This window comes from Delphinapterus leucas, chromosome 12 (assembly GCF_059928025.1).
Source record: "Delphinapterus leucas isolate spDelLeu-1000000601 "Yukka" chromosome 12, BTC_Dleu_Yukka2, whole genome shotgun sequence".
NCBI lineage: Eukaryota > Metazoa > Chordata > Mammalia > Artiodactyla > Monodontidae > Delphinapterus > Delphinapterus leucas.
Window position 1 is genome coordinate 39,439,563 of NC_143140.1, and position 25,213 is coordinate 39,464,775.

The 25,213-nt window shown below is 36.1% G+C and overlaps 1 protein-coding gene across 2 annotated transcripts in view; it reads right to left on the bottom strand.

Annotated features, from left to right (window-relative positions):
* The window catches only part of ASCC3 (activating signal cointegrator 1 complex subunit 3), a 337,466-nt gene that overhangs the window by 16,557 nt on the left and 295,696 nt on the right, over window positions 1–25,213 (bottom strand). For both annotated transcript variants that reach the window (XM_089921889.1, XM_022553310.3), the window contains one exon: window positions 13,291–13,515. In XM_089921889.1, the coding sequence (XP_089778015.1) occupies window positions 13,291–13,515 (225 nt within the window). The remainder of the gene's footprint in view (window positions 1–13,290; window positions 13,516–25,213) is intronic.

A 25,213-nucleotide genomic window follows, 5' to 3' on the forward strand; every position in this document is an offset into this window, starting at 1 on the left:
AGTTAGGGGCAGAAAAGCCTAAGTCAAAAGAGAAGGCAGTCTACAGTAGGCACAGAATAAGATGCAGAGAGAAAAGACCCTCTTGGGATCAGAAGAGGGTTCCACTGCCGGGGCGTGTGAGCAAGGGCCTCACAGAGAAGAGAGGCTTCAGCAGGTCACTGAGACCTCACACAAATTCACTCGAGAGAGGGAAGCTCTGAAGGAAGAGAATGGAAATTGATAGCACTCCTATCACAGGGTCTCAGTCACCTCTGCGAGTTGGAGGTGATGCCTCCTCCTGGGAAAAAGTACTGTAAAGGAGCATGAAAAGGTTTGGAGTAAGTACTGGGGGAATTAATGATGTGAATAAAAACCAGAGCAGTGTTGAGTCTCAACAGCATGACTTTGAAATAATAATTATAGAAATTATTAGAAACAAGTAGAAATTGAAATAATTAGAAATGTTTTCTGATTGTTTCCGACAATAATGAGTAGGATTAATTTGGGTGTGAAAGCAGAGAATTTGGATGTTGAGATTTTAGGTTACTGGTGACATCACTGTTGAAATGGACAACTCTAGGGCCAGTGACAAGTGAAGACACAGGGGACTGAGGACTGGACCGAGGGATCAGGGAGGGGAGGAGAGATGCCCGGCTGATGAGTAACAGAAACGTTCAGTCAAGCTGACAGGTAAAGAAGTGAGGTGAGAGAGGAGAGTCAGAGGGGTGATACCATGGAGGTGATGGCAAAAGCGGTGTGGTTATAGTAATGATTAGAGCAGAGGAGTTTGAGATGCATGCGATTACAGTGTTGAAAAGGTCATCTGCTGAAGCCACTCTGGTGACCGCAGGAGCTGGAATGGAGCTGAAGGCTGTGAACTGGGGTTTAAGGAAGGTGGGGAAAGAGATTCAGACTTAAGAACACAGATGAAAAAGGAATCTTACAGACACAAAGTAAAATATACACCGGTAAAAGAAGGAGGAATCTGAGAAGAAAGATTGGAGAGCTCAGAGGAGGTAGACTTCGATTATTGGCAAAACAGGAAGAATGAGTCAGCTCAGAAGTTTCACAGGGAATGTAGAAATGAGGTGGTGTTTGTGTCTGCCTATGTCTGACTGAGAGCAACAGAGGGAGGGAGAGAGAAAGAAAGGAGAGATGAGATGGGTGAGGAGAGAGAGAGGCAAAAACAAAGAGGGGTACACATACTCTACACAGCCCAGACCTCATCCTCATGTGGAACTCACAGGGCAAACTCAAGAACCCGGCTTTGTGCAAAGGTAAAACCACCACCACTACCCCCACCAGAAACAACCTGCCCCTCATCCCCACAATCAAAACGAACTAGAGTTCAGAGAATGGACACTCTCTGGAAGAGAATTTTTTAGGCTGAAAGGGTCCTGAAGCCAACGGCATGCTTTTTGACTTGAATACACCTCATGTCCTCAATACTTATTCTGAATCGATTTCAAGAATTCCCTAAGCATATCAAGTTGGGTCTTGGCATTTAAATTCAACCACATTTCACAGTGATGTTAACTATTTCTGCAAAGGATAGATTTATCCAAATCTACAGATATTTTCCTTTGTTTTCTGCTACTATAGATTATACTTAAAATGCAAGCTTGACAATATATCTGTGTTTTGTATCAAATACATTTCATTCAATTATTGTGAAAGGTAGCAGTGACATATATACAAACTGTACAGACAGTATGCACATGTAGTGTGATGAAAATATTTGTACAGTAGTGTGTAGACTACAAAATACTTTTGTAAATAGCTCTTAATACCAAGTATGAGGCAGACGTTAGTAGGGGCTCCTTTTCACAGATGGGAAAACTGAAACTCACATAAGTCCAGTGACTGTCATTGCAATGGTGAAAAGTGGTAAGTTAAGACTTGATTTTGGTTTTCTAATTTCATTTTCTGTGCTCATCACACTATAGTCCACAACCTCTGAATGATTTACATACCCTGTCTTATTTCAAGGAGGATTTAAAGTGGTTTACATCTATCCTTTTTTCCCCTACCTAACAGAAAAATGCAGACTCCAGACAAAAGTATTATGCATTTAGCTGATTACTGTCTCTGAACAAATTTTGTCAACAGGATTTTTTAAAACCTAAAATTTCAAAATAAATTTTAACCCACCACTTGGTTATAAAACTACATCTTAATATTTGATATGCAGGCATTAAATATCTTTTGAAACATAAGTGAATTCTGGGTTTAAATAATCCAAGTTACTGTGACTGAATTAAGTCAACTTCACTGCAAGGAAATAGCAACACTGACTTAGGTCACTAAAAGAAAAACTATCATTTTCAATGTGCATCAAGAGGCATGTTAACAGATGCATAATGAGATGTAGCTTTAAGGTCCATTGTTAAAAACTTTCTAAACTTCAGTTTGCAAAGTCTGTGAATTTAGTTCTCAGTGTCTTCCAGCTGTGGCTGTAGGGTGAGCATATGGAGCGGACAGAGATGCTCCAGCCTCTCTACTCCCTCTCAGCATTCTGATGACCTGCATTCTCTCTTCTTCCTCCCTTTAGCCTTTTTCCTCTTCAAGGAAACTTTCTCCTTTTCCTCACATCTCCTGATAGTCATCCTACGTATCTAGTGATAGTGTAGGGACTGCAAAAACCACATGAAAATAAGGTCATGAGGAAGGTTGAAATGGCTAGAAAATGTTGCTACATTTGTTCAAATGAAATGACATAAACATAATACATGGTCAGAGTTGAAGAGAAAGACTTACTTAGTCCAGAATGAGAAAAAAAATTTCATTAATTTATAGAAACCAAGTTGTTACTTATGGAACATCATGAAAGTGCAAAATACTATGGAAAGATAATCAAAAACAATGAAAGTGTGAGAAACTCACAGCCAAGAGGAGCCTAAGGAGACATGACAACTAAATGTAATGTGGTGTCCTGAATGGAATCCTAGAATAGAAAAAGGACATTAAGTAAACTAAAGAATTCTGAATAAGTATGGACTTTAGTTAATCATAATATATCAATAAAGGTTCATTAATTGTGACAAATGTACCATATTGATGTGAGATGTTAATTACAGAGGAAAACTGAGTGTGGGATATACAGGAAATCTCTGTACTATCTTTGTAACTTTTCTGTAAGTATAAAACTATTCTAAAATACAAAGTTTACCTAAAAAAGAAACTATGGAGATTCATCCTAGGCAGCCTGTTAAAACATTAGTTGTTAGACATCTGCTAGAAACTGCACTATTTAGTTCAAGAGCTCCCAGAAGTTTTACAATGATGGGAAAACGTGAAGAAAAGCTTTCTTGACAGAAAGGCACACTCCTTTAAAGGTTCAGGTCAGCTACAAGTAATGATACAATATTTTGTCAATAATTAAAATGCTATAAGTACATTTACAAGAATCTTTTTCAATAGCAACAGTTGTTCACAGTAACTTTCTCCTGAACTTTTACCCCCAGAAGGTTAGCATTCAGGAAGCTCAGCTGCTGTCTAACAAACTTAATTAATCAAAAAGTCATTTCCGAGCTGTAACTATGAGTAAAAGCGCTTCAAGTGTGCTAGCAAGCCTACAAGTTAATCAAAATGCTAATGCAGTACAAATTAAAGTTGTGATTAACATTTCACAGTAGCTGCTTAAGTGAATTGATCACACAAATGGGTTAAGCATTACTCATTTCCTACAGCCCCAACCGGGAAAAGGGTTGTTATGAGGGTATGAGGAGAAGAGCTGGAGGTAGAAGGATCCTTCATAATAGCATCATATCATCAATAAACCAGTACCAAATTGTCATTCAAAGGCTTACAGGTAGAGTCATCCAGGGGGAAATAGCCTTCCAAATTATATTATAGTCCTTGAAGGGAGATCACCTGTAAATCCACAAGAGTAAGTGAAGGTGTTTTACACCTCAAAATCCACACATTTGTGTTAGTTTTGGAAATGCTAAATGCATTAGCTCTGTGTTGCGTCTGTAGTGGGGAATGGTGCTTTGTTTTAGGTGTTTTGGGTGTTCTACTGTGGAATTAAAATGTAACTTTGATACAGGATAAAATAAGCACTAGCTGGATGATGATTCTGCACCATAGTGCAGATCTTTGCATCTGGAAGAATAATCACTCAGGATTAAGTTCATTTAAAATTATTTGTTTTGAAATACACATCCATTAATGAAACCTCACTAGGCTTCTATGGCAAGATATGAGCTCCTGGCAGTCTTGCTAGGAAAGCAGCCTGAATTAGACTTCCCTATCTCTATGAATTTGATAAGGTCACATGAATGTTTACAACAAACAGACTACATTTGTTAGTAGACAATTCAGATTTGGCAGATAATTTTAAAAACATTGTGAGAATCCACACACAGTAAATCTCCCTTTTCAATCCTCTCTTAAGAAAGAACTAGAAAGGAAAAAGTGAAATATTTATTCATTCCATTCATCCATGATATATTGAGAACTATTATGTGCCAAGAATTATGCCCAAGTCACCTTAACAGTCAGTGACACTATAAATAGTTATTGATGAGGTTCCAGCATATTTTGAATATGAATCAGAATCCTCTAAATGTATGCTCATAGTATTAATATTCCTTGAAACATACCCATAAAAATATAAAAGATATATTTAAAACTTAATAGTGTAATTTTCATCTTAGGATCCTTTAACGACTTCAGTTGCAGAAATGAACTCTTTGTAGATTACTAATTATGTATAATCCAATTCTGGAAGTCTAAAAATTATTTATTTATCACCCTTCCATCTTTTTCTCAAAATGATTTGAAGAAGCTTTCTGAAGCCTATTGTGCTGTACTGTCCACTTAAAGATAAGCTTTTCATTTGATCTAATCATAATAATTATAAGCATTTAAAAAATGTGAAAGGATTCTACTAAGAATATACAGGAGATTTTATCTACCATTGCTACATCAAAACATTTCTTACAAGTATTGGATTAAGGATTTGACCAAGTACTTCTTTTGATAAGCTCGGCACCACCTGGACTATTTTCACTGCTAACTGTATTTGACTCTATGATTCTAGAACCTGTTCATTTAATTGACACTGACATTCTTCAATACATTTAATTTATAGCCCACTGAGCCTGTGCTTAGTGCATCCATAGGTAAATACTCCTCAAAGGTTATGTTAGCCTTGCTCCATGGCAGTTCTATCTCGTGGTATCGTCAAATATTTCTAGCTTTTTAATCTACTAAAAATGGGGATCATTTGTTAATAGAAATATAGACCCAGCTATAGTCAAAGTATCTCTCAGTTAAAATAACCAGATCAATAAAAAATATTCATATCATTGTGTCTTTTGCTTCCCTTATCCTATTCTTTTCTATTCTCAGACTCTAATATATGCATACATTCATATCTTAAGTTTATTGATTAAAATACTTAAAAAAATAGTTTGAAGACACAATGTGTTTTCAGAATAGCTGTGGGTTATAGAAAATATATGATACTAGTTATCTGAAATGTAATACACTTTAAGTTTATCAGAAACTGTTAGAGAGATAAAGAGGTCAAATTATTGTTTTGAAGTTTGGGCTAAACAACAACCCTACCAATAAACTTTTAGGGATTCGGTTTTGCAAATTTAAGAGGGTTTTCTGAATAGAGGAAAGCATACCAGTTCATACATTTCCCCCCTTTCTCTATTTATGCAGCTTATTAAAGTTATTTTTTGACAAACACCTTTTGTGACAATTGATAAATCCTATTGGAACACGATAACATTAATTTGAGTGGTATATGAGTTACATATTATCTCGTGTGAAAGAGAAGAAAGGCTGGAAACTTAGTTGTTCAAAAAAACTTGGGCCTTAAAGAAAATGATGTAAAATGACAGCTCCTATATTAAAGTCAGATGCAAGAATTTATGAAACAATGGAAACTTACCCACCAGAACATAGCTCCTTAAAGGTCTTCCTTTCAGGCACTGAATCACCTAAATTATTTTCAAAGCCAGTCTCCTGGTTTACCTTTTGCCTACTTCCATTAGTGCAATGGAACATGAATTCAATCTATATAAACATGTGCCTTGGTATACAGAATACAGAACTTCACACTCCCTCAACAGTAAAGAGGAGATGTCTGTTATCTTTTGGGGGAATTGGTAGTTCTGTATCTTGGGACAGGGAATTTCTGAGATTGCCTATTGTTACTAGACGTTTGAAGTTTTTCAAAAAGGACCAGGGGGATGGACAAAAGCTGCCTCCAGGGGAGCCCCGCTAGTGGTGGTTACCCAGTGAAAGAAGCCAAGAACCTAACCTAAGCAGAGAAGGCAAACGGTGAAGAATGAAAGAGGAACATAAAATGTGTGTATGTGTGTTGTAATAGTAAACCTAAGCACAGTCATTACAGTGTGCATCACTACTTATTATTAGGAGTATCTTATAATTATTATGGCATTCCTTTTTCTTCCTGTGGTTGTATCAGCGATCTGATCTTTCCCCCATTATTTCCAATTATTGTAGTTTTAGGGGAGACTCTGAAGAAGTAAATGGCTAATTCACTGCGTTACCTAGCATGATATAAAATCCTCGAGAAGGATCATAAGCAGCTGAAACAAAAAACATATCAACTGGACACTATAGAGTGATATAATAAAGCAATTACAAATATCAGTCATATTAACAAGTCCCTCTTGGAAACTGGTTAAAGTAATTATAGGCAGACTGTTGAAAGGGAACTAGAGTAATTAAAGGGAGGTGACTTGAGTATACATTGAAAAGAAGGGATTAATTAAAAAATATTATTCATGTTCTAGTGGGAATTCTTGGTCTAAAAAATGTAGAAATTCCTGTGAAGTTCTCATATTTTAAAATAAATCCTGACTAGGCCATGAGTACAATTTTTAGATCCATCTTTACAGGGCAAAGGGAACCCAGTAAGATAAACTTTTATTATATATCCAACCTATGCTGAAAACTGTTTTTCTTTCTGCTATAATCTTGGGAAAGTTACTTAGTCTTCATCTGTAAAATAAGGATAATAATTGTACTGCTTCCTTGGGTTATTAGGGCAAATGAGTCTATGCAATACGAAGCAAGTAGAACAGAGCCTGGTACAAAGAAAATCCTCAATAAATGTTCACCAGCACCACTGTTAATGATGGCCTGCCTTATGGACCATAATTAAATAGCAATTTTTTGGTGTGGAGTACAGGGATGGTATGCAGTTCTCCAAATATCCTGGTTGAATTTGGTATTTAATATACATTAATTCCAATTTCAATTTGGAAGCACAGGTTTCCAGAGATCTTTCTAATCAATCTACACTGTCTTATTTCTCTGTGTGTGTGTGTTCTCCTTTCATGAGGTGTATCGTGTAGTCGTTAAGAGTATTACTGTGCACACAGATGTTTTGATCTATTAAACTTAGGCTGCAGGGTAGATAGCATTAGCTGAAGGGTAAATATGGCCTCTACTATATCTGAAAGCAACTTTCCAGAATTAACCCAGCAAACTGACAGCACAATTACACTTTGAATCACACAGCCCTTTGGTCCTCAGCTCACTGAGTCAGCTCCTCGAGCCATGGTTTCCCTTTTTTCCTTAAACATCTGAAAGTGTCCAGTTACTGGGCAGTTTTGCTGTAGATACCACAGAGGAGGTAGTGGGCGTGGCTAAGATATAAACCTGTACTCTTATACTATTTGGCTTGGTATTTAATTATTTTTCACTTAAACGAAGATGATTTTAACGTAAAGACTTAGGGCGCTTCTTAGAAAAGATCAGAGCTATTAGAGCAGGATTTAAAGTCCTGCTATCTCCATTTGGTTTCAGCATGGACTGCCTCAAAAGATCACCTTTTAACTAAGTTATTTGACTTCTTTGAAAACCAATTTCTTTGTCCCTTGATTAAAAAAACAGTGTGGGGCTAATCAAAACACCAGACACTTTTCATCAGTTCTGACTTTGCCATCAAATTTGAAAAATTTAGGCAAGTCACTTTAATTTTGGGCATTTCTTATGTATCATCTTCCCATAAAAGCTAACATAAAGTTTTTCTTGGGTACATCTGGCACACAAAATATGTCACATCATTTACTACATATTACAAATATATTTTAGAGTTAACATAATCAAGAAGAGGATCTCAAAGACTAATGGCAAGAATAATCAATTCCATAATTGCTCAATTTATAAACTAGTGTATTTTAAGCAGGTTTAAAAAATTTGAGATACGTACAGAAATTTTTACTCTTATTTTTGTTGGGTGGGATGGAGATGGAAATGCTAGTAACAGTAAAATATTAAGAACCATGACAAAAACACCTTAAACCCAAAAATGACATAAATGACCTTGATACATAATTTCAAATGGGTACAAGAAGAGAAGGCAGGCTATACTGTGCATTCTGACCTCAAGCCAGAGTGAATACTACTACAACAACTATGTTTTTCTTTTGTAAAAGATTCCCCAGGACACGGGTAGTCATACAGAGTTTTCATAATCTAAATGGTAGCTCATGTAAAAGGTACATTTCTATATATTAAAGGGAATAAAAAACTTAGAGTTAAATGACCATGAAAAAGCAAGGAAGTAAAAGAATTACTAAGAATGAGGAGACTAAGATAGACCTAGCTCGAGTCCTCAAATCATTGTTTACTTTATAAATATTAACTAATGTCACACTCTTGTAAGGTGTTATTTTTACTCAGACAGCAGGGGTTCAGTGACTTGCCTAAGGCCTTATACTAAGGCTCTAAGTAGCAGAGCAGAATTTATAGTAAGAGCTGGTGGCACTGAGTCCCATACACAGAACACAAGGTCATGCTGATGTCGCATGAGGGCAGTAGTATAATTTTCAATCAGCCAGCAGGACTGCAGCTTGGAAAACTGCTTGAACCAATGCCTTCTAGGCCAATAGTATCCATGTATCAAATGAGAACAATAGGGTACAATGATGAAAACTGTCACTCAGTCATGGAAAATTTTATCAAGTCATGACTTCCCCCCCAGATTTTCCATTAACAACCCTAATATTCTTTCCTCTTCCTGACTTGTTACTTTTATCACAATCTTACAAAGAAACTGCAGGAATGAGGGGATTTAGGATATGAAGCTGGTTGCCATCCCTTTGCAACTAAGTTTCTTTCCAGGTGGCTTCTGAAAAGCCAAATCCATATTTATAAGCATAACTAATGTTATAATTTACACTAAAGGAAAACTGCACACACAATGTCTGACAACAGGGAACTAATTAAGTAAACTATGACCTTCTTATGAAGAAATACAGTGCAGCCATTAGAAATTATGCTTGAGAAGAATATTTAATGTTGTAAATTATTAAGTTAAAAAAGGATATAAAATAACATGATAAAAATGTGCAAAGGAAGAAAGTGAGAGAGCAAGTGTGTATTTGTGTAAATGCAAAAAGAAAAAGAAACTCTGAGCCTCCAAAGACAAAAAAGAACTATACACAACTACTGTAGTTAGTAAACTTGTTTTTTTGCAGGAGTAAGCGTTAGTCATTCTAAAACTACATCAGGAGTGTGCTAGAATGGAGGAATTAAGTAAACATATTTTGATTAATAAGAGCCAAGTTTCTCACAGGTGGAGAAAAGAGTCAAAATTTCAAAAAGGGGAAGGCTAAAATGAACCCTTGGTGTTAAACTGGAATTGGAGGTATTAGAATGAACTCATGGTTTTATGAATACAAATGTTTCCCACATACCCAAACACACACACACACACACACACACACACACACACAGCTAAGCAGATATACAAATAGATATAGATGTCTATGTATATATACTTATATTTCCTAGCTTTGCCCACTGAGGGGGCCAGAGGCAATAATATCCAGGCAGTGATGGAGTCAACAAGCACCCAGATTTTAGTCTCTAAAACCACTCTCTAATAAAAACAAGCACTCGTGAGCCTATACTTATAAATAAATAAATATATAAATAAATGAATAAAGTAAATAAATAAATGGAGGAAAACAGAAATTCTGGGAATGATGGGAATAGAAAATCACAGTAGTAATAATTGTTTCAGGCAAAAGTCACCAATGGATGATGAAAATAATGTAGGAAAATATGATGAGAAACAGGATAACTGCATAATCTCAAAGTATATCACCACAACATATTAGTTACAAAAGGAAAAAAAGTAATTTTACAGTGGAGAACCCTGGCAGACACCACCTCAAGTGTACAAAGTTAACATCCCCGGTAATAACACACATCCATGTCACAAGTCTCCCGATAAGATACACCGACAGGACAAAACATCACTTCTATTGTATTCTTGCCAGTAATATATAACTTCAATGTAATTATGAGGGGATATCAGGCAAACCCAAGCTGAGGGATAGCGCTATAAGATACCTGGCCAATACTCCTCACAAGTGCCAATGTCCTGAAAGTCAAGGAGACTAAAGCGGACATGACAACTAAACGCAATGTGGGATCCTGGACTGGATCCTGGAACAGAGAAAGGCATTAGTGGGATAAAATCCAAATGGACAAAACTGGAATGAGGTCTGTAGATTACTTAACAGGACTGGATCAGTACTGAGGCAATGTTAACATTAGGGGAAGCTGGGTGAAAGATATATGGAAATTTCATTGTACTATTTTTATAAACTTTTTATGTCTGAAGTTATTTCAAAATGAAAAAATTAAAAAAAAATTTTTGAATTAAAATAAATTAATTCATTAACAAAAAAAGAGCCTCATATTGATGGGGGTGAAGATATAATTACTATGCATGACTTTAATTTTAATACATTGTTTTTTCAAATTTCTACAATGAAGTGTATTACTTTTATAATTAAAGAGAAAACTATTTCTCTTTAGATGTTATTTAGAAGGAGTAAAAAAAATCAAGAAATATAAATATCCACGAAACTGTACATAATATTGAAATAGAGGCTAAAAGTACCTGATTGAATCCTTTTCCCTTACAGTACATTTAGAAATAGACTTCTTGTGAAACTGCTAATTTCTATTATTATATAGCCTTTGAATCATTATTAACTGAGTGGTGAAAAGGTATGCATGAGTTGATATACACTGTAACTTTTATATATGATATAAATATGTACACCTATTAAGTATACCTGTAAGTATAAAAATTTAATTCCTCCTGCAACATCTCTCCAACCCTTCCTGACCCCTGAGTTCATTAACAGGTCAGTGTTTGAGGGGGAAAAAATAGCTAGAAGAAACACAAATGAGTATCCAGGGCCACAGCTAAAACTTTAGGAACTTTAACCTTCGTTTATAAAGTGTGACTAATAAAGAGTGGCAAACCATCTTCCTAGAGAGATAAACCAAATGTTAGTTACAAAAAAGGTGTAAAAATAATTTACTTGTTTATTATAGCCTTATTTCCCTTCTAATTCCTGATAGTTTGTGCATACTCTATTTTATGAAACAGGCCTATTCTTTTAAATAATAAAATTAAGCGTTTTTTTTCCTGATCATAAAATTGTTAGCAGCTCATTTGAAAACATTCAAACATTTCAGAAAAGCATAAAGAAGAAATTAAAAATCATCCCAAATGCTGCTACACAGAGACGGCTACTTAATCTTTTGGTCAATACTATTCTGGATCTTCTCTCTAGATATATTTTCATATATTTATGTAGATATTCTACACAGATACAGAATTAATAAATGGAATTGTAATATTTGGCAGTGTTCTATAACCTGAAAGATGCTTGGGTTATTCTAAGTCTTTAATTTTGCAAATGCCTATACACAAATCTTTACAGACTCATTTATTCTACCTTTAAAAACATCAGTCTTTTGAAAATCTTTAAAATTGTTTTTTATATATAAATGTCCAAAAAGCCATAATGTAGAAAATCAAAATCTCTTATAAGCTCAATCCTTTAGGTGTGCTTCTCCCACCCTGCTCCTCTCACAGTCGTCTCCCAGCAAATGGCAGCTCCAGCTTTCCACTTGCTCTGGAGAAAAGCTTTGGAATCATCTTTGGCTCCTTGCTCTCCCTAAAAACCCTTGTCCAATCCATTAGCAGATTCTCCTTAAAAAAATATACAGGACCCAACCAATTTTCACCAGTCTCACCCATACCAACCTGGTCCAGCCACCATCATTTCTTGCCTAGCCTTACAGCTTTCAAGGTATAAAGTTCATTGATATGGTTTCAGATTCCACATTGCAACTAACTAAGGAATATAACATGTCAAGGTTTTGTATAGTATCAGAGAATATCTACAATTTTCTGAAAAGGCTGTAAAAATACTCTTCCTTCTTTAAACTACGTATCTCAGTGAGGCTGGATTTCCTTCATATACTTCAATTAAAACACCATATTGTAACAGACTGCTTGCAAAAGGTGTTAAACGAATTTAGCTGACTTCTATTAAGCTAGACATGAAAGATACTTGCAAAAATATAAAATGCTATTACAGTTCTCACTAATTGTTTTGGAAAATAGTTATTTTTCATGAAAAATCATTACATAATAATGGGTATATTAGTGTTATTTAAAAATGAAGTAATAAATATTTGAGAATGTTTCCATTTTCATTAATATGGTAAATACTCATAGATAGAGCCACCATAACCATTATTGAACCACTGCTCTACAGCTTCCCTCTCATTCAGAGTAAAATCCAAAAGCCTTACCATGGTTTTACAAACTCCCTACGTGACCTGACCCCATTTTATCTTAATCTCCACTCCCACCCCTCTTTGACCTCATTTCTACCCACCCCTTTTCATGTTTTTTACAATGGCCACCTTGATTTTTCTTGAATATACCTAGTAAGTTCCTACATGAATCCTGGCACTAGCTCTTCTTAGTGTTTGGAATAACTCCACAGCTCACTCCCTTCCTTTGTTTCTTAAATGTCATCTCATAAGAAAGACAGTCCCAGAATACCACATTAAAAAATAGTACAAAATGGCACCCTCCATCTTTCTCCATATATCCTTTATTATGCTTTATTATTATTTTAAAATAGCAGTGATCACCACTTGACTTATATTTTTAATTGTCTGTCTTCACCATCTCTAGTGAAAGCCCATTACAGCAGGTTCTCTTCTGTTTGTTCACTGCTGTATGCTCAGAACCTAGCAAAGTACCTGGCACTTAGTTTACCTTCAGTAAATTTTGATTGAATGGATGACTAAAATTGTTATCTTACTGCATTTATATTTGCTTTTCCTTCAAAAATCCTTAATTTGAGTCACCAGATTTTTTCTAAACAATGCTACAATAAAAATCTTTAAATGCAAGTATATTTTATTCTAAAAAGAAAAAAACCAGAGAGAATGGGAGAAAATGTAGGTAATTAGAAATGACTTTCATACCTGACATACTCTGAGAGCTTGGTCCAACACTGTTTTGGTATCAGTGTCATAATCTGGGCAGGGCAGCATGGTTCGGCTGAGATGTGCCTGCAGTAGGAGATGAGCTTTGGTGTGAGGGCTGTCAAATGAATGAGGATTTGATTCTAATGGAAGACATTTTGCCAGTTCGCTATTCATATGATCTTCATTGTGTCTTACTGGCAAATCTGTGTATTCTTCTGCATCCTGAAAAAACAAACAAACCCATATATATATAATGTACAAATAAATGTACCGTATCAAAAGTATAATATTTAATGTACTTCTTAGCTTTAACTACTGACATTTAAAACATGCTTTAGAAAAACTGTAAAATAACCATATTCCTTAAAATTCTGCTGTGGTCAGTACTACTATTGATATTAAGCAAAAGCTAGTAATGTCTAATACATCTGAAATTCATGAATGCTCTTGTTATTTATCCAGTCAACAAAAACAATACAGATCCTAGTAAGCGTCAAATGTTATGCTTGACAGTGGACCCGGGCCAACGAACCAGAAACTGAGAGTTCATCAGGGAAAAACAAGTCCTGAAAGTGGAAATGAATGTTATGATATGGTAAGCACAGAGCGCTGAAGGGATATTCAGTTTGGGGACTTAGTTATTTTAGAAGGTCAGGGAAAGCGTCTTGGAAAAAGAGATATTTAAGTGAGGATCTATAGAATGAGTGGAAGAAATAAGACAGGGCTGGGAGAAAGGGGGATGAGGATAGGGTTGGTGAGATAAGAAAAGGGTGAAGACCAGGATCATTAACTTAAGACTTACTGTAATAAATTAGATTAAAATAAAATTGTTCAAAATTGGGGGTTTCCGGTTCCACATGCAAGGAGCTTAGAAGCCACCACTCCATCCTAACAAGTAAAAAGCTGAACAGGTTGAAAAAACCAACAACTCGTCTTGAATCCATGAGAAGGAAGAACACAGGGCAAACCGCTGCCTCCAAGATTGGAAACACAGGCAAATGCAGGGAGTCACCGCTAAGAGGAGCAGAGGCTCACAAGCAGAAAATGCCTTGGCAATCAGTGTCGAGGTAAGAAAACCTGAACTGTAACTGATGAATTGTGGGAGGTACAGTGCAGACAACTCCGAGAGCTAAAAACTCCAGGGGGACCCAGTCATAGGGGGCCCCCACAATACTGTGAAATTTACCTTTAGGAGCTCAACCAGATTCCCACAGTAAATATCAGAGAAAAATCGCCTTGGGCTTCTAGCAAGGGGAGGGGAAAAGAACCATCCTGAAATACGTTAGAGCACTCTGTCCTTCTTAACAAGGCCTGCTCTCAGGAGAAACTAGTTAACTGCAGCCTAACCCTGCTGGGATATATTATGAGAACCTAACTGACCTGGGGAATGGAAGTACCCAACTGTAACCAGCTCAAGCTTTGCGTGTGGGAGAAGGGAAATACCCCACTCCAGCTCACTCTAGCCATCCTATCCCACCTAAGGGGTGAGGGTAGAAATAGCTGTGAAGTTCACAGCACAGAGGCACAGACTCACTGAAGACTTGGGACCTAATCATTGGACCAGAGAATATTTCCCCTACACCGCCATGCCCCACCTCACCACATTATTAAAGGCCTATTTATAGCAGTTCTTTTTACCCAGTACATTATGTCCAGCTATCAAGAAAATTACAAGGTATACCAAAAGGCTAAAAACACAATTTGAAGAAATAGAGCTATCATCAGAACCAGACATGGCAGGGATGTTAGAATTATCAGATCAGGAATTTAAAACTATGATTTATATGCTAACGGCTCTGACAGATAAAATAGACAGCATGTAAGAACAAACGAACAATGGAAGCAGACAGATGGAAATCCTAAAAAAGAATCAAAAGGAAATGGTGAATACAAAAACACTAAAAGAAATGAAGAATGCCTTTGGTGAGCTTATTGGTAGACTGGACGTGGTTTAGGAAAGAATTTCTGAGCTAGAGGATATATCAATGAAATTTCTGAAAACTGAAAAGCAAAGAGAACAAAGACTGAAGAAAACACAAGAGGATATCCAAGGACTGTGGGACAACGACAAAAGATGTAACATATGTATGATGGGAATACCAGAAGGAGTAGAGAGAAAGTAAGAGAAGAAATATTTGAAACAATAATGATTGAGAATTCCCCTCCTCTCCAATTAATGTCAGACACTAAACCACAGATCCAGGAAGCTCAGAGAGCACTGAACAGAATAAACAGCAAAAAAAAAAAAAAGTTACACCTAAGCATATTATCTTCAAACTACTAAAAATCAAAGATAAAGAAGAATCCCTGAAAGAAGCCAGAGGGAAAAAACACCTTACCTGGACAGGAACAAAGGTAAGTATTACTTCTGAATTACTCTCTTCAGAAACCATGCAAGCAAAAGGAGAGTGGCGTGAAATGTTTAAAGTGTTGAGGAAAAAACCCCACCAACCTAGAATTCTATATCCTGTGAAATTATCCTTCAAAAGTGAAAGAGAAATACAACTTTCTCAGACAAATAAAAATTGAGTTAATTTGTTGCCAGCAGACCAGTAGACCTGCCTTGCAAGAAATATAAGAAGTTTTTTGGAGAGAAGGAAAATAATATAGGTCAGAAATTTGGATCTATATAAAGAAAGGAAGAACCCTGAAGAAAGAATAAGTGAAGGTAAAATAAAAACTTTTATTTTTTTATTGTTAATTGATCTAACAGACAACACTTTGTTCAAAATAATATTTTTGAACAATTATGTATGCTTATGTATTTTATATGCCTATGTATATGACTTATCTTATATATAAGTGATATGAATGACAGCAATGATACAAGAGATGGAAGGAAGGAATTATGATTATTTTATTATTATAAGATTCCATACCCATTAGGTAGTATAGTATTATTTGAAAGTGGAATTTGATTACTTGTAAATGTACATTGTAAACTCTAGGGCAACCACTAAGAAAAGCAAAAAAAGAAGTATAGCTGATATGCTAAGAAAGGAGAAAATGGAATCATATAAACAGCTCAATTAAGACCACAACAGACAGAGAAAGTAGAAGACAAAAACAGGAACAGAGAACAAGGGCAACAAATAGGAAACAGTAAGAAATATTTGTTGAATATCCACCCTATGAGGGAGACAGACATTATTCAGTCACATAAATAAATGTGAATTTGATATGGTGACAAATTCTATGAAGAAGAAATACATAAAAGCATGAGAGTTTAGCAAAGAAATCTGACCTAGTAAGGTCATAAAAATTTCCTGAAGGAAAAAGTAGATATGCTATGATATAGAGGATGAGCAGATGGTAACTAGATGAACAGAGACGTGAAGAGTGTTCTAGGAACAGTATGTAGTATATGCAAAGGCCCTATAATGGGGGGGGAAATGGTAAGTCCAAGAGACTGAAAAATGTTGTGTAAAAATAATTTCAACTGATATAACATCTGAAAAAATATCCTAAGTGAATATTTGGAACATTCTGTTTAACTGAACTGAATAAATAAACAAAATTTTATAATATTCAGTTAAACATATTTAATAGGAATATTAAAATAATCATTACATTTTCTCTCATTCATGAATTGTCTTGTCTTTGTTTTGCAATAGTCAAAAATACCACAGCACTTTACACTATTTTGAACACTGTCTTTACCACTTTGTGCTGTTTTATGTAAGAAGTATATGCTGACACATTAGCAGTTAATAATGTTTTGCCCCTATGTGTCATTTTGGTTTTCTTTTCATATGCCATTTCTGTTCGTTCCTGCTCTCTCTGAAGTCATCTCCTAAAGAGGGACCAGTTATATATGGCAGTGCTATTATTTTTGATTTCAGGTGAATTTCAGGACTGAAGCATTGTCACCTGACAACTAACACATCTCAACCTAATATCTGGGCTCCATCCAAAACCCCATCAACACCTATCCATCCTAGCCTTGCCAAATGGCTTAAGAAAAATATAACAGCAGATAAGGAAAAAGATGGTTCAGAAATCTAAAACATGACCTTTTATTTAAAGGAAATTAAAATGATATCGGAGAAAACAATTTATATAAATAATTATTCTAAGTGCAGAATAAAATACTGTTATTCAGAGAAGAGCACTGAAGTGAATTGGATGTGTTGGAAAGTTTCCTAAAAGAAATACTGTTTGTTCTAGCCTTAGAACAATTTGTAGAAGAGGAGAGAGGGAGAAAGATTCCTTGCATTCCAGGCACAGAAAATAGTATGAGCAGATCCATAAAAACAGATAAGGAGGGGTCTAAGGTTTAAGCCTCAGGGATGAGGAGAATGATGATGCTATTAATAGAAGAGAGGTTGGGAACACTCAGTGAGCAGGAGCTTTCTGTTAAGCGTGCAAAATACACTTAAAGAGAGGACCACAATCCAGATAGCTGGGTGGAGGTGGAGGGAGAAGAAATCAGCTTTAAATCTGTTTCACAGTTTAAAATTTATTCATATTTAGATTTCTTTCTACTGGTCATAAAATACAACTTCCTCTGATCTTTTTCCAGAAGAAAATTGAATAGCTATTTTTTTTTTTTCGGTACGCGGGCCTCTCACTGTTGTGGCCTCTCCCGTTGCGGAGCACAGGCTCCGGACGCGCAGGCTCAGCGGCCATGGCTCACGGGCCCAGCCGCTCCGCGGCATGTGGGATCCTCCCGGACCGGGACATGAACCCGTGTCCCCTGCATCGGCAGGCGGACTCTCAACCACTGCACCACCAGGGAAGCCCCGAATAGCTATTTTAATACTGTAAACTGTATTGGTCCTCCAGGATTTAGCTATGTAGGAAATAGGTTTAGACTTACAAATTATATGAAAAGTTAAAATCAAATTATATGGAAAGTAAGAATTTGGCTGAAAGTACTAATGAATAGTGTTATCTAAGTAATCCACTTCCCTCTGTACAATCCTGTTCAAATCTGATTATATACCTTACACACCCCTCTTCCCCATACTGTGTGTGTGTGTGTGTGTGTGTGTGTGTGTGTGTGAGAGACAGCAAGAAAGAGAGAGAGAGAGAGAGATTAGATATTGATTGACTGATTGGGAGGCAAGAATATAAACTAGGTATTTCCCAGTCTTAGTTCCCAAATACCTCTGAAAGTGTGAACATCCTTCTGTGACGTATGATTCTAGTATCCAAAGATGCACATTTTTTCATAAAGTATGACTTATGAGCTCTAAATGCAAGTCAACTACTTCATGTGGTGCTAAACTAAAGAAAAAATGATCTGCTCCAACACTAGAGGGAAAACTAGTAGTGTTGAACTCACTGAGAACCAGTGTATTTGAACAAGACTTACTACTCAAAATTGTGCTTATTCTACTTTTGGGGTTATTTTCGGATAAATTTTATCATTAGTGATTTTTATTGTATTTGCTTGCTTTAGAATCTGAACTCCATGTAAGATGTGACTCCACTGTTCTCCAAACCATGCCAATTCTGCTTGAATTACCCCTGGTTTATTGCTTTTATCCCCTGCTTCACCAGGATTGTGAATTTGCTCACTGCCAGCAGTATCAGTATCAGATGAGTCTGCTAACAGCTGAGTACATTTTAGGTCAGAAAAAATGCTCTGCAGTAGAGAGATCCTTCTAGGTTGATTAGGGGAGCAATCAGATCTTTAATGGAGATTACCCAAAGACAGTGATCTTAGTGAAAAGCTTAATTTAGTGATGCCTTTTCTTGGTGCATAAAAGCAATCAAAGGGTTCCTTTATTAATTAAGCTAAGGGTTCCTTAATTTCTTGGCAAAATCTATACACTTTAATAATAATAATGAAAAGCACTTTAATAACTACAATGGACAAGGTCTTGGTGTGCTGAGTGACTTGTTTACCAAATATTTATTCAGCATATACTACTGCTGGGTACAAGTGATGCACAAAAACAAACAATCGATCCCCTACCTTCATGAAGCTTTACAGTGAAGTGGGGGAGCCAGACCTCAATCAAAATTGACCATGAATAAATGTAAAATGACAAGTGGACAAGTATAAGGAAGGAGGAGTACAAATAATAACAGTGGGTCAGGGAAGGTATCTTTGGGGAGGTTTCAACTGAGCTGAAAGACAGTAAAACATTTTTTTTAGGTAAAGAAGGGAAAAGAGATAGGATAAGGTTCATACTTGAGGGGGAAAAGAGGGACACGGAATCTTATTATAGGAAAACACTCTTTAGAATGCTTATGTAGATTTTATTACTTAATATATTCTTTTGAGAAGTAATGTCTTTTTCGTTATTAAATTTGACCCAGGCAATGTTTTTGAGATCTTCAAAGAGTTGACGTTAGATTTATGTTTATAAAATATCAAATCAAGAATAGTTTCTGTAGTGAAAAATTATGCATAATTAAATGAGGTCTCATCAAAAGCTATTACTTCCTTTGAGGATCCCTCCTTTTCTGTTTCCAGTGTTTGAATTAAAGGGGCATCCAAAGAATGTAGTAAGTAATTCATTCCCTTAGAGACATTACAGATCACGAGGGTGGGATGCACGGTGTGAGGTGGTAGAGAGAACACTGGGTCTGGGAACTGATACAACAGGTTGGTTTGCAGCTCTGCCATTTACAAGCTATGTGATCTTCTGAGACTAACTGAACTTCCCTAAGTCCCAAATTCCTTGTCTTAAATTGGGATTTGGTGTGAGGATTCAATGTGATAGTGTTTATGAAACACTTGAAAGCTCTAAGACTTGGTATAATGTCAGGCATTATTACTATAATAATCAGCCCCACATCTGATCACATACAGAATGTAAACTGAGGCTTAAGATTCAATTATTTGAGTTTTGTTCTACAGTTTTCAGTTGTAAACCTTTGTTTACAATTATGTAAAAATACTTCCCTATCTAAAATGACATTTCATTAACTCACTTTTAAAAACTCATGATTCTTAAATATTATTCAAAGAAACAAGAATACTATTACTTTTAACCAATGCTTTACTAGTAGTGGCACATACATTTTATCCAAATAATCATACAATTTTTATGTAACTGTGTTACAGAAAATATTCGTTCTTTGAAAGACAATATTCTCAATACAAGAGACAGCCAAATTAAAGATAAAATGTTGAGAAATTATATCCTCTTGAACTATAGGTTTGATACTGCAGGCTTTAGTTTCCAATCTCCAATTAGTTTTCTTTTAAATTCCTATTAATTAAATGTTCACAAAAGCACATCAGTGTGTGATGAGGAAAGATGCTCTTTTCAGTGTTCTGCAGTGACCTAACTCAAATTAGTATGAAGAGACAGGGAAGAGGAAGAATCGTTTATATTAGACACTTGCTCCAACTTTTCTGAAGACAAAGTATTATGTATAGTTATAGTACCCTGAAACCCTACAGTGTTTTCTAATTAAAATTTAAGTGCTGTGAACCACAGAATGAAACAGAAAATACTGATTTTTAGATCAATTAGAATACATAAAAATATTATCAGCATTTTCATTTTAATTTTTCGTGGTTTGATTATGGACTCAGGAAGCAATTTAAAATGAAGACTCACTGAAGACACTGCTATTTAACCCTCAACTCCTCTGCCAGACCCTCCTGTGAAAACCATGATCATTTATTCCTGGGATTCCAGTTCACAATTTTTCTAAGCTCTTTAGAATGTGGTGTGTTTGCTTCACTACTTTACTTAGCTCTAACCTCCTTCAAAGTATTTTATTCTGGGTGTTTCAGAATACTTGCAATGGAGATTTTTTACTTAGACTGATTAGGAAAGCAGCAAACCCAGGATCAGCGGAGAGAGCTAGTAAAATAATAAAATCCCTGCTTAAAAACAAACAAGCAAACAAAAACCCTTTCTAGCTACTTCTTCCTCAGTAGGACACTCTATTTACCTCCAAATTACTCCTCTCATTTTAAACAACTTGTCTAGTTAATTTCCTGTGTGTGATCACTGACTACAAGTGAGGTTCATTTTCTTATCTACATCATGTAGGTAATTAAAGGAAATTGAAAGTGGGCAGTGAAGCTTTTATGCAACTGGGATTGAAGCTGAATGGAGGGCAGCGAGGTCAGTGGAGTCCATTATATTTTTATGTGAGAGGCGGGTTTGTCTACCCTGTCCCTGTTTATTTAGTGTTGGCTGGACAGGCTACTAACTGCAAATCTATGTCTCTGATTTGCTCAGCTGTCCTTGAATAAAGACATTTTCCCTGCAAATGCTGAACGACAGTGATTGACAACCTATGATAAACTCTGCTTGCAACCCCTGCTACTGTCTTCAGATTGCAAAAGAGAAATCAGAATAAAGAAACATCTTTCATAATCACATCAAATGGGCCCTGCTGTTCACTCAATAGTTTTCCTTTTGTTTCCCTTTTCATCACAAACCTCAATCTGCTCTACAAATGCCATAAACTCAGCTACTCCACATAAAGTAAAAAATTAAAAAAACCCTGCAAACATATGTATGTATGCTACTACATTTTGCTTCTATATGAACACTGATTTTAGTTTACTGAGGATACACACTCTTACGTAATGGCTTGTTCACACCACTGTATCACTAACTTATTTGCCTGTTCTCTGGAGAACAATCTGGCAAATCTACACTGCTGAGGTATGGTATGTCTTTTAGTGATTAGCTGGCACTTGGGTTTAGTTAGGACTCTCGTAGCATTATTCCATATGTAACTCTTACATGTCCTTGTGGCCCTTAAATCCACTGATTGTACAGCTTACTTTTTAGATTCGTTAATAAGAAGCTTATCAAATACTTAAAATCGACTTTGCTTTTTCTCTTTAGTGAGCGTGTGTAAACAAGTGAATTCTGTTTGATTGTGTATGTGTGAGTGTATTTATTCTAGGTGCAGTAACTATATGAGTCTGCTTTACCTAAGCAAATTACTGAGGTAAGAAACAGTCAGAATGGATTCATGTGTGGTTTCGTGTAAGCATTACGTAACAGTAAACTAGTACTTTTATGTCGCTGGACTCGGCACTGCCTACGCTGAACTCACTAAGTAGTTGGTAAGAGAGCACTTGAACAGTGGGGATGGTAACCTGATCAAGTGAAGGACTAAAGAAGCTTTATGTTATAACTTAATCTCTGTCATGGGAAAAGCAAAACTTATAAAGTTAATGAGTTCTAGACTTTAAGTAGCACTTGATTAATTTGTAACATTCTGAGGCGTTAAAACAAGCCAAAATTATTTTCTCACATTCCAGTGCTGTCTTTTGGCCACTGAAGCTGTAGAAAAAGCATTTCAGTAAATTTCCCTGATAGGAACCCTGTTTAATTTCTGTGCCTCTCTGAAGTATTAAATTAATTGTATATTATATATTTTATAATAATATTTGAAAAATAATCTGGCATTTACCAAGCCAGGTCAAGATATATTAAGGGATAAAAAAAAAGCCTCCTATTTTTATCTTTATTATTTCAGATTACCTTTTATTCAATAATTAATCTATGAAAAAACTAACATGTTTTTAAAATCAAATCTATGTATATAATTAGTATGGTTTCTAGCACTTACAATTCTTACTTTTATTCAAATTATCTATTCAAAGTAAATAAATCATATGAATAAAGTATATCTCTAAAATAAAAGACTGCTATAAACTAGACTTACATGGAACTTACAATAGCCTCAAAATGCAGTGAAAGGTATACTAGGAATGAACTTAATAAGATTACAAGTTAAAAAAAAAAAGTAAAACAAGAGCCCTTGGTTATAAAACATTTATTGGAAAATGATAAAACTAAGATCTAGTTAAGCAATAAAATATTTGTCCAATATGCATACAATTTGCTTCACTAAAATGAAATATCAAAATAATTTTATTATATGCAGATGGCAAACATGAAAACACTGACAGATGTAATTGTAATTACTCATAGATCTATGTGTGTTTCCTGTCAGGGCTTATATGAAAATACGTGTCTGATTTGTAACAATGTCTTAAACTTACGGACATATGTTTGGCCTTCAACCAGTTAGGGCAAGCACAGAATCATTTGCCAAAAATAAATATGCACAAGAAATAATACCTTACTCTTTCCAGTGTAAGAATGACCACCTGGTTGACAGCTGGATTTTAAGGGATCTTACAATAGTGAGTACCAGCAGGTCTCTTGTGCTTAAAATAATTTCAGTGGTAAGAATTCCATCAGAAACTTCTATTTCCCAGGATTTATAGCTAAGTCCTTAAAAAATTGTTCTTTGATGAAACTTAAAAAAAAATTCCTCAGTTTTCAAGGATATAATAAAAATGCCTTACAGCTTAACAATGTTTAGATATTTTCCTTTTAAGGCTATCAGGTTTGAATCCTAAAAGGGAATAACTGAGATTAGCAGCAATATATAATAATTATGTATGGTTAAATGTCACACTTTGCAATCCATCTTTAAAAGCTAAACAAAGTTGTTTTTTTTTTTTTACCACCTTGCTTCTGTCTTTAAAACTTCATATGTTTATTAGGGTGACTTTCTTTATAATTTGCATTTCTACAGGCTATGAGATAATATCAAATGAAAAACAAGCAAAAAACTAAAAAATAAAAACCAAAGTGGAAACATTAAAACACTTCTAGGGCTTCCCTGGTGGCGCAGTGGTTGAGAGTCCGCCTGCTGATGCAGGGGACACGGGTTCGTGCCCTGGTCCGGGAGGATCCCACATGCCGCGGAGTGGCTGGGCCCGTGAGCCATGGCCGCTGAGCCTGCGCGTCCGGAGCCTGTGCTCCGCAGCGGGAGAGGCCACAACAGTGAGAGGCCTGCATACCGCAAACAAACAAACAAACAGAAGAACCCCAAAAACCCCCCACTTCTAATCTACTTATTATCTACTGAGTATCTTCCTTCCAGGAGTTAAGATATACATATACAAAAAGTAAAATAAATCTAAAAGTGAAATATCAAAATAGGCCAATATACAAGAAATACCACAAGATAATACAGGAGTGATTGATGAATGAATGAAACAGACACCGGTGTCATGAATTTAGAAAAAGTAGCAACCACTGCATCTGAATAAGGGAATATTTTAAGAGGGAGCTGAGCCAAGATGCATGGATGAATGTTAGATACATTGTCCAGGTGGGAATCATAGGCAAAGGTGTGAAGTTGAGCATATATATAGTATGTTTAAAGGTGAGAGAAGGTTCAGGTAAAAAAGGACCGTTGTGGAGAGCCTTGATACCCAGGTTAAGGGAGTAATGCTGTATTATATGCATAATTTTAGATTTTTGAGGGGAGAAATGATGTTTTTTTCTTTTTTAAAAAATACATTTATTTATTTTATTTTTGGCTACGTTGAGTCTTCGTTGCTGTGCATGGGCTTTCTCTAGTTGCAGCAAGCAGGGCTACTCTTTGTCGTGATACGCGGGCTTCTCATTGCGGTGGCTTCTCTTGTTGCAGCGCCTGGGCTCTAGGAGTGCGAGCTTCTGTAGTTGTGGCACGTGGGCTCAGTAGTTGTGGCTCATGGGCTCTAGGGTGCAGGCTCAGTAGTTGTGGTGCATGGGCTTAGTTGCTCCACGGCATGTGGGATCTTCCCGGACCAGGGCTCGAACCCGTGTCCTCTGCATTGGCAGGCAGATTCTCAACCACTGCGCCACCAGGGAAGCCCACAAATGATGTTTTAAAACAGGTAAATTGGCAGGGATGAGTTGGGTGGATTAGAAAGAGAGAGAAGCTAAAGTAGGAAGATCATTTAGGAGACTGGTTAGCACAATTGTTTAGAAATGGGGTGATGGGAACCCAGACAGGAGCTGAGCAGTGAACGTTCTTTAAAAAAGGGAGAAACAAAAAAATTATGAAGGAATCGTCTTGGTAACTGGTTTAATACGTGGAATTGGGGAGAAGAAAAGTAGGAGTCATGGATTACTTGAAGGAATTCATCTTGGGGGTATGAAAGAATGCAAATACAACTGACAGACAAAACAAGGACAGG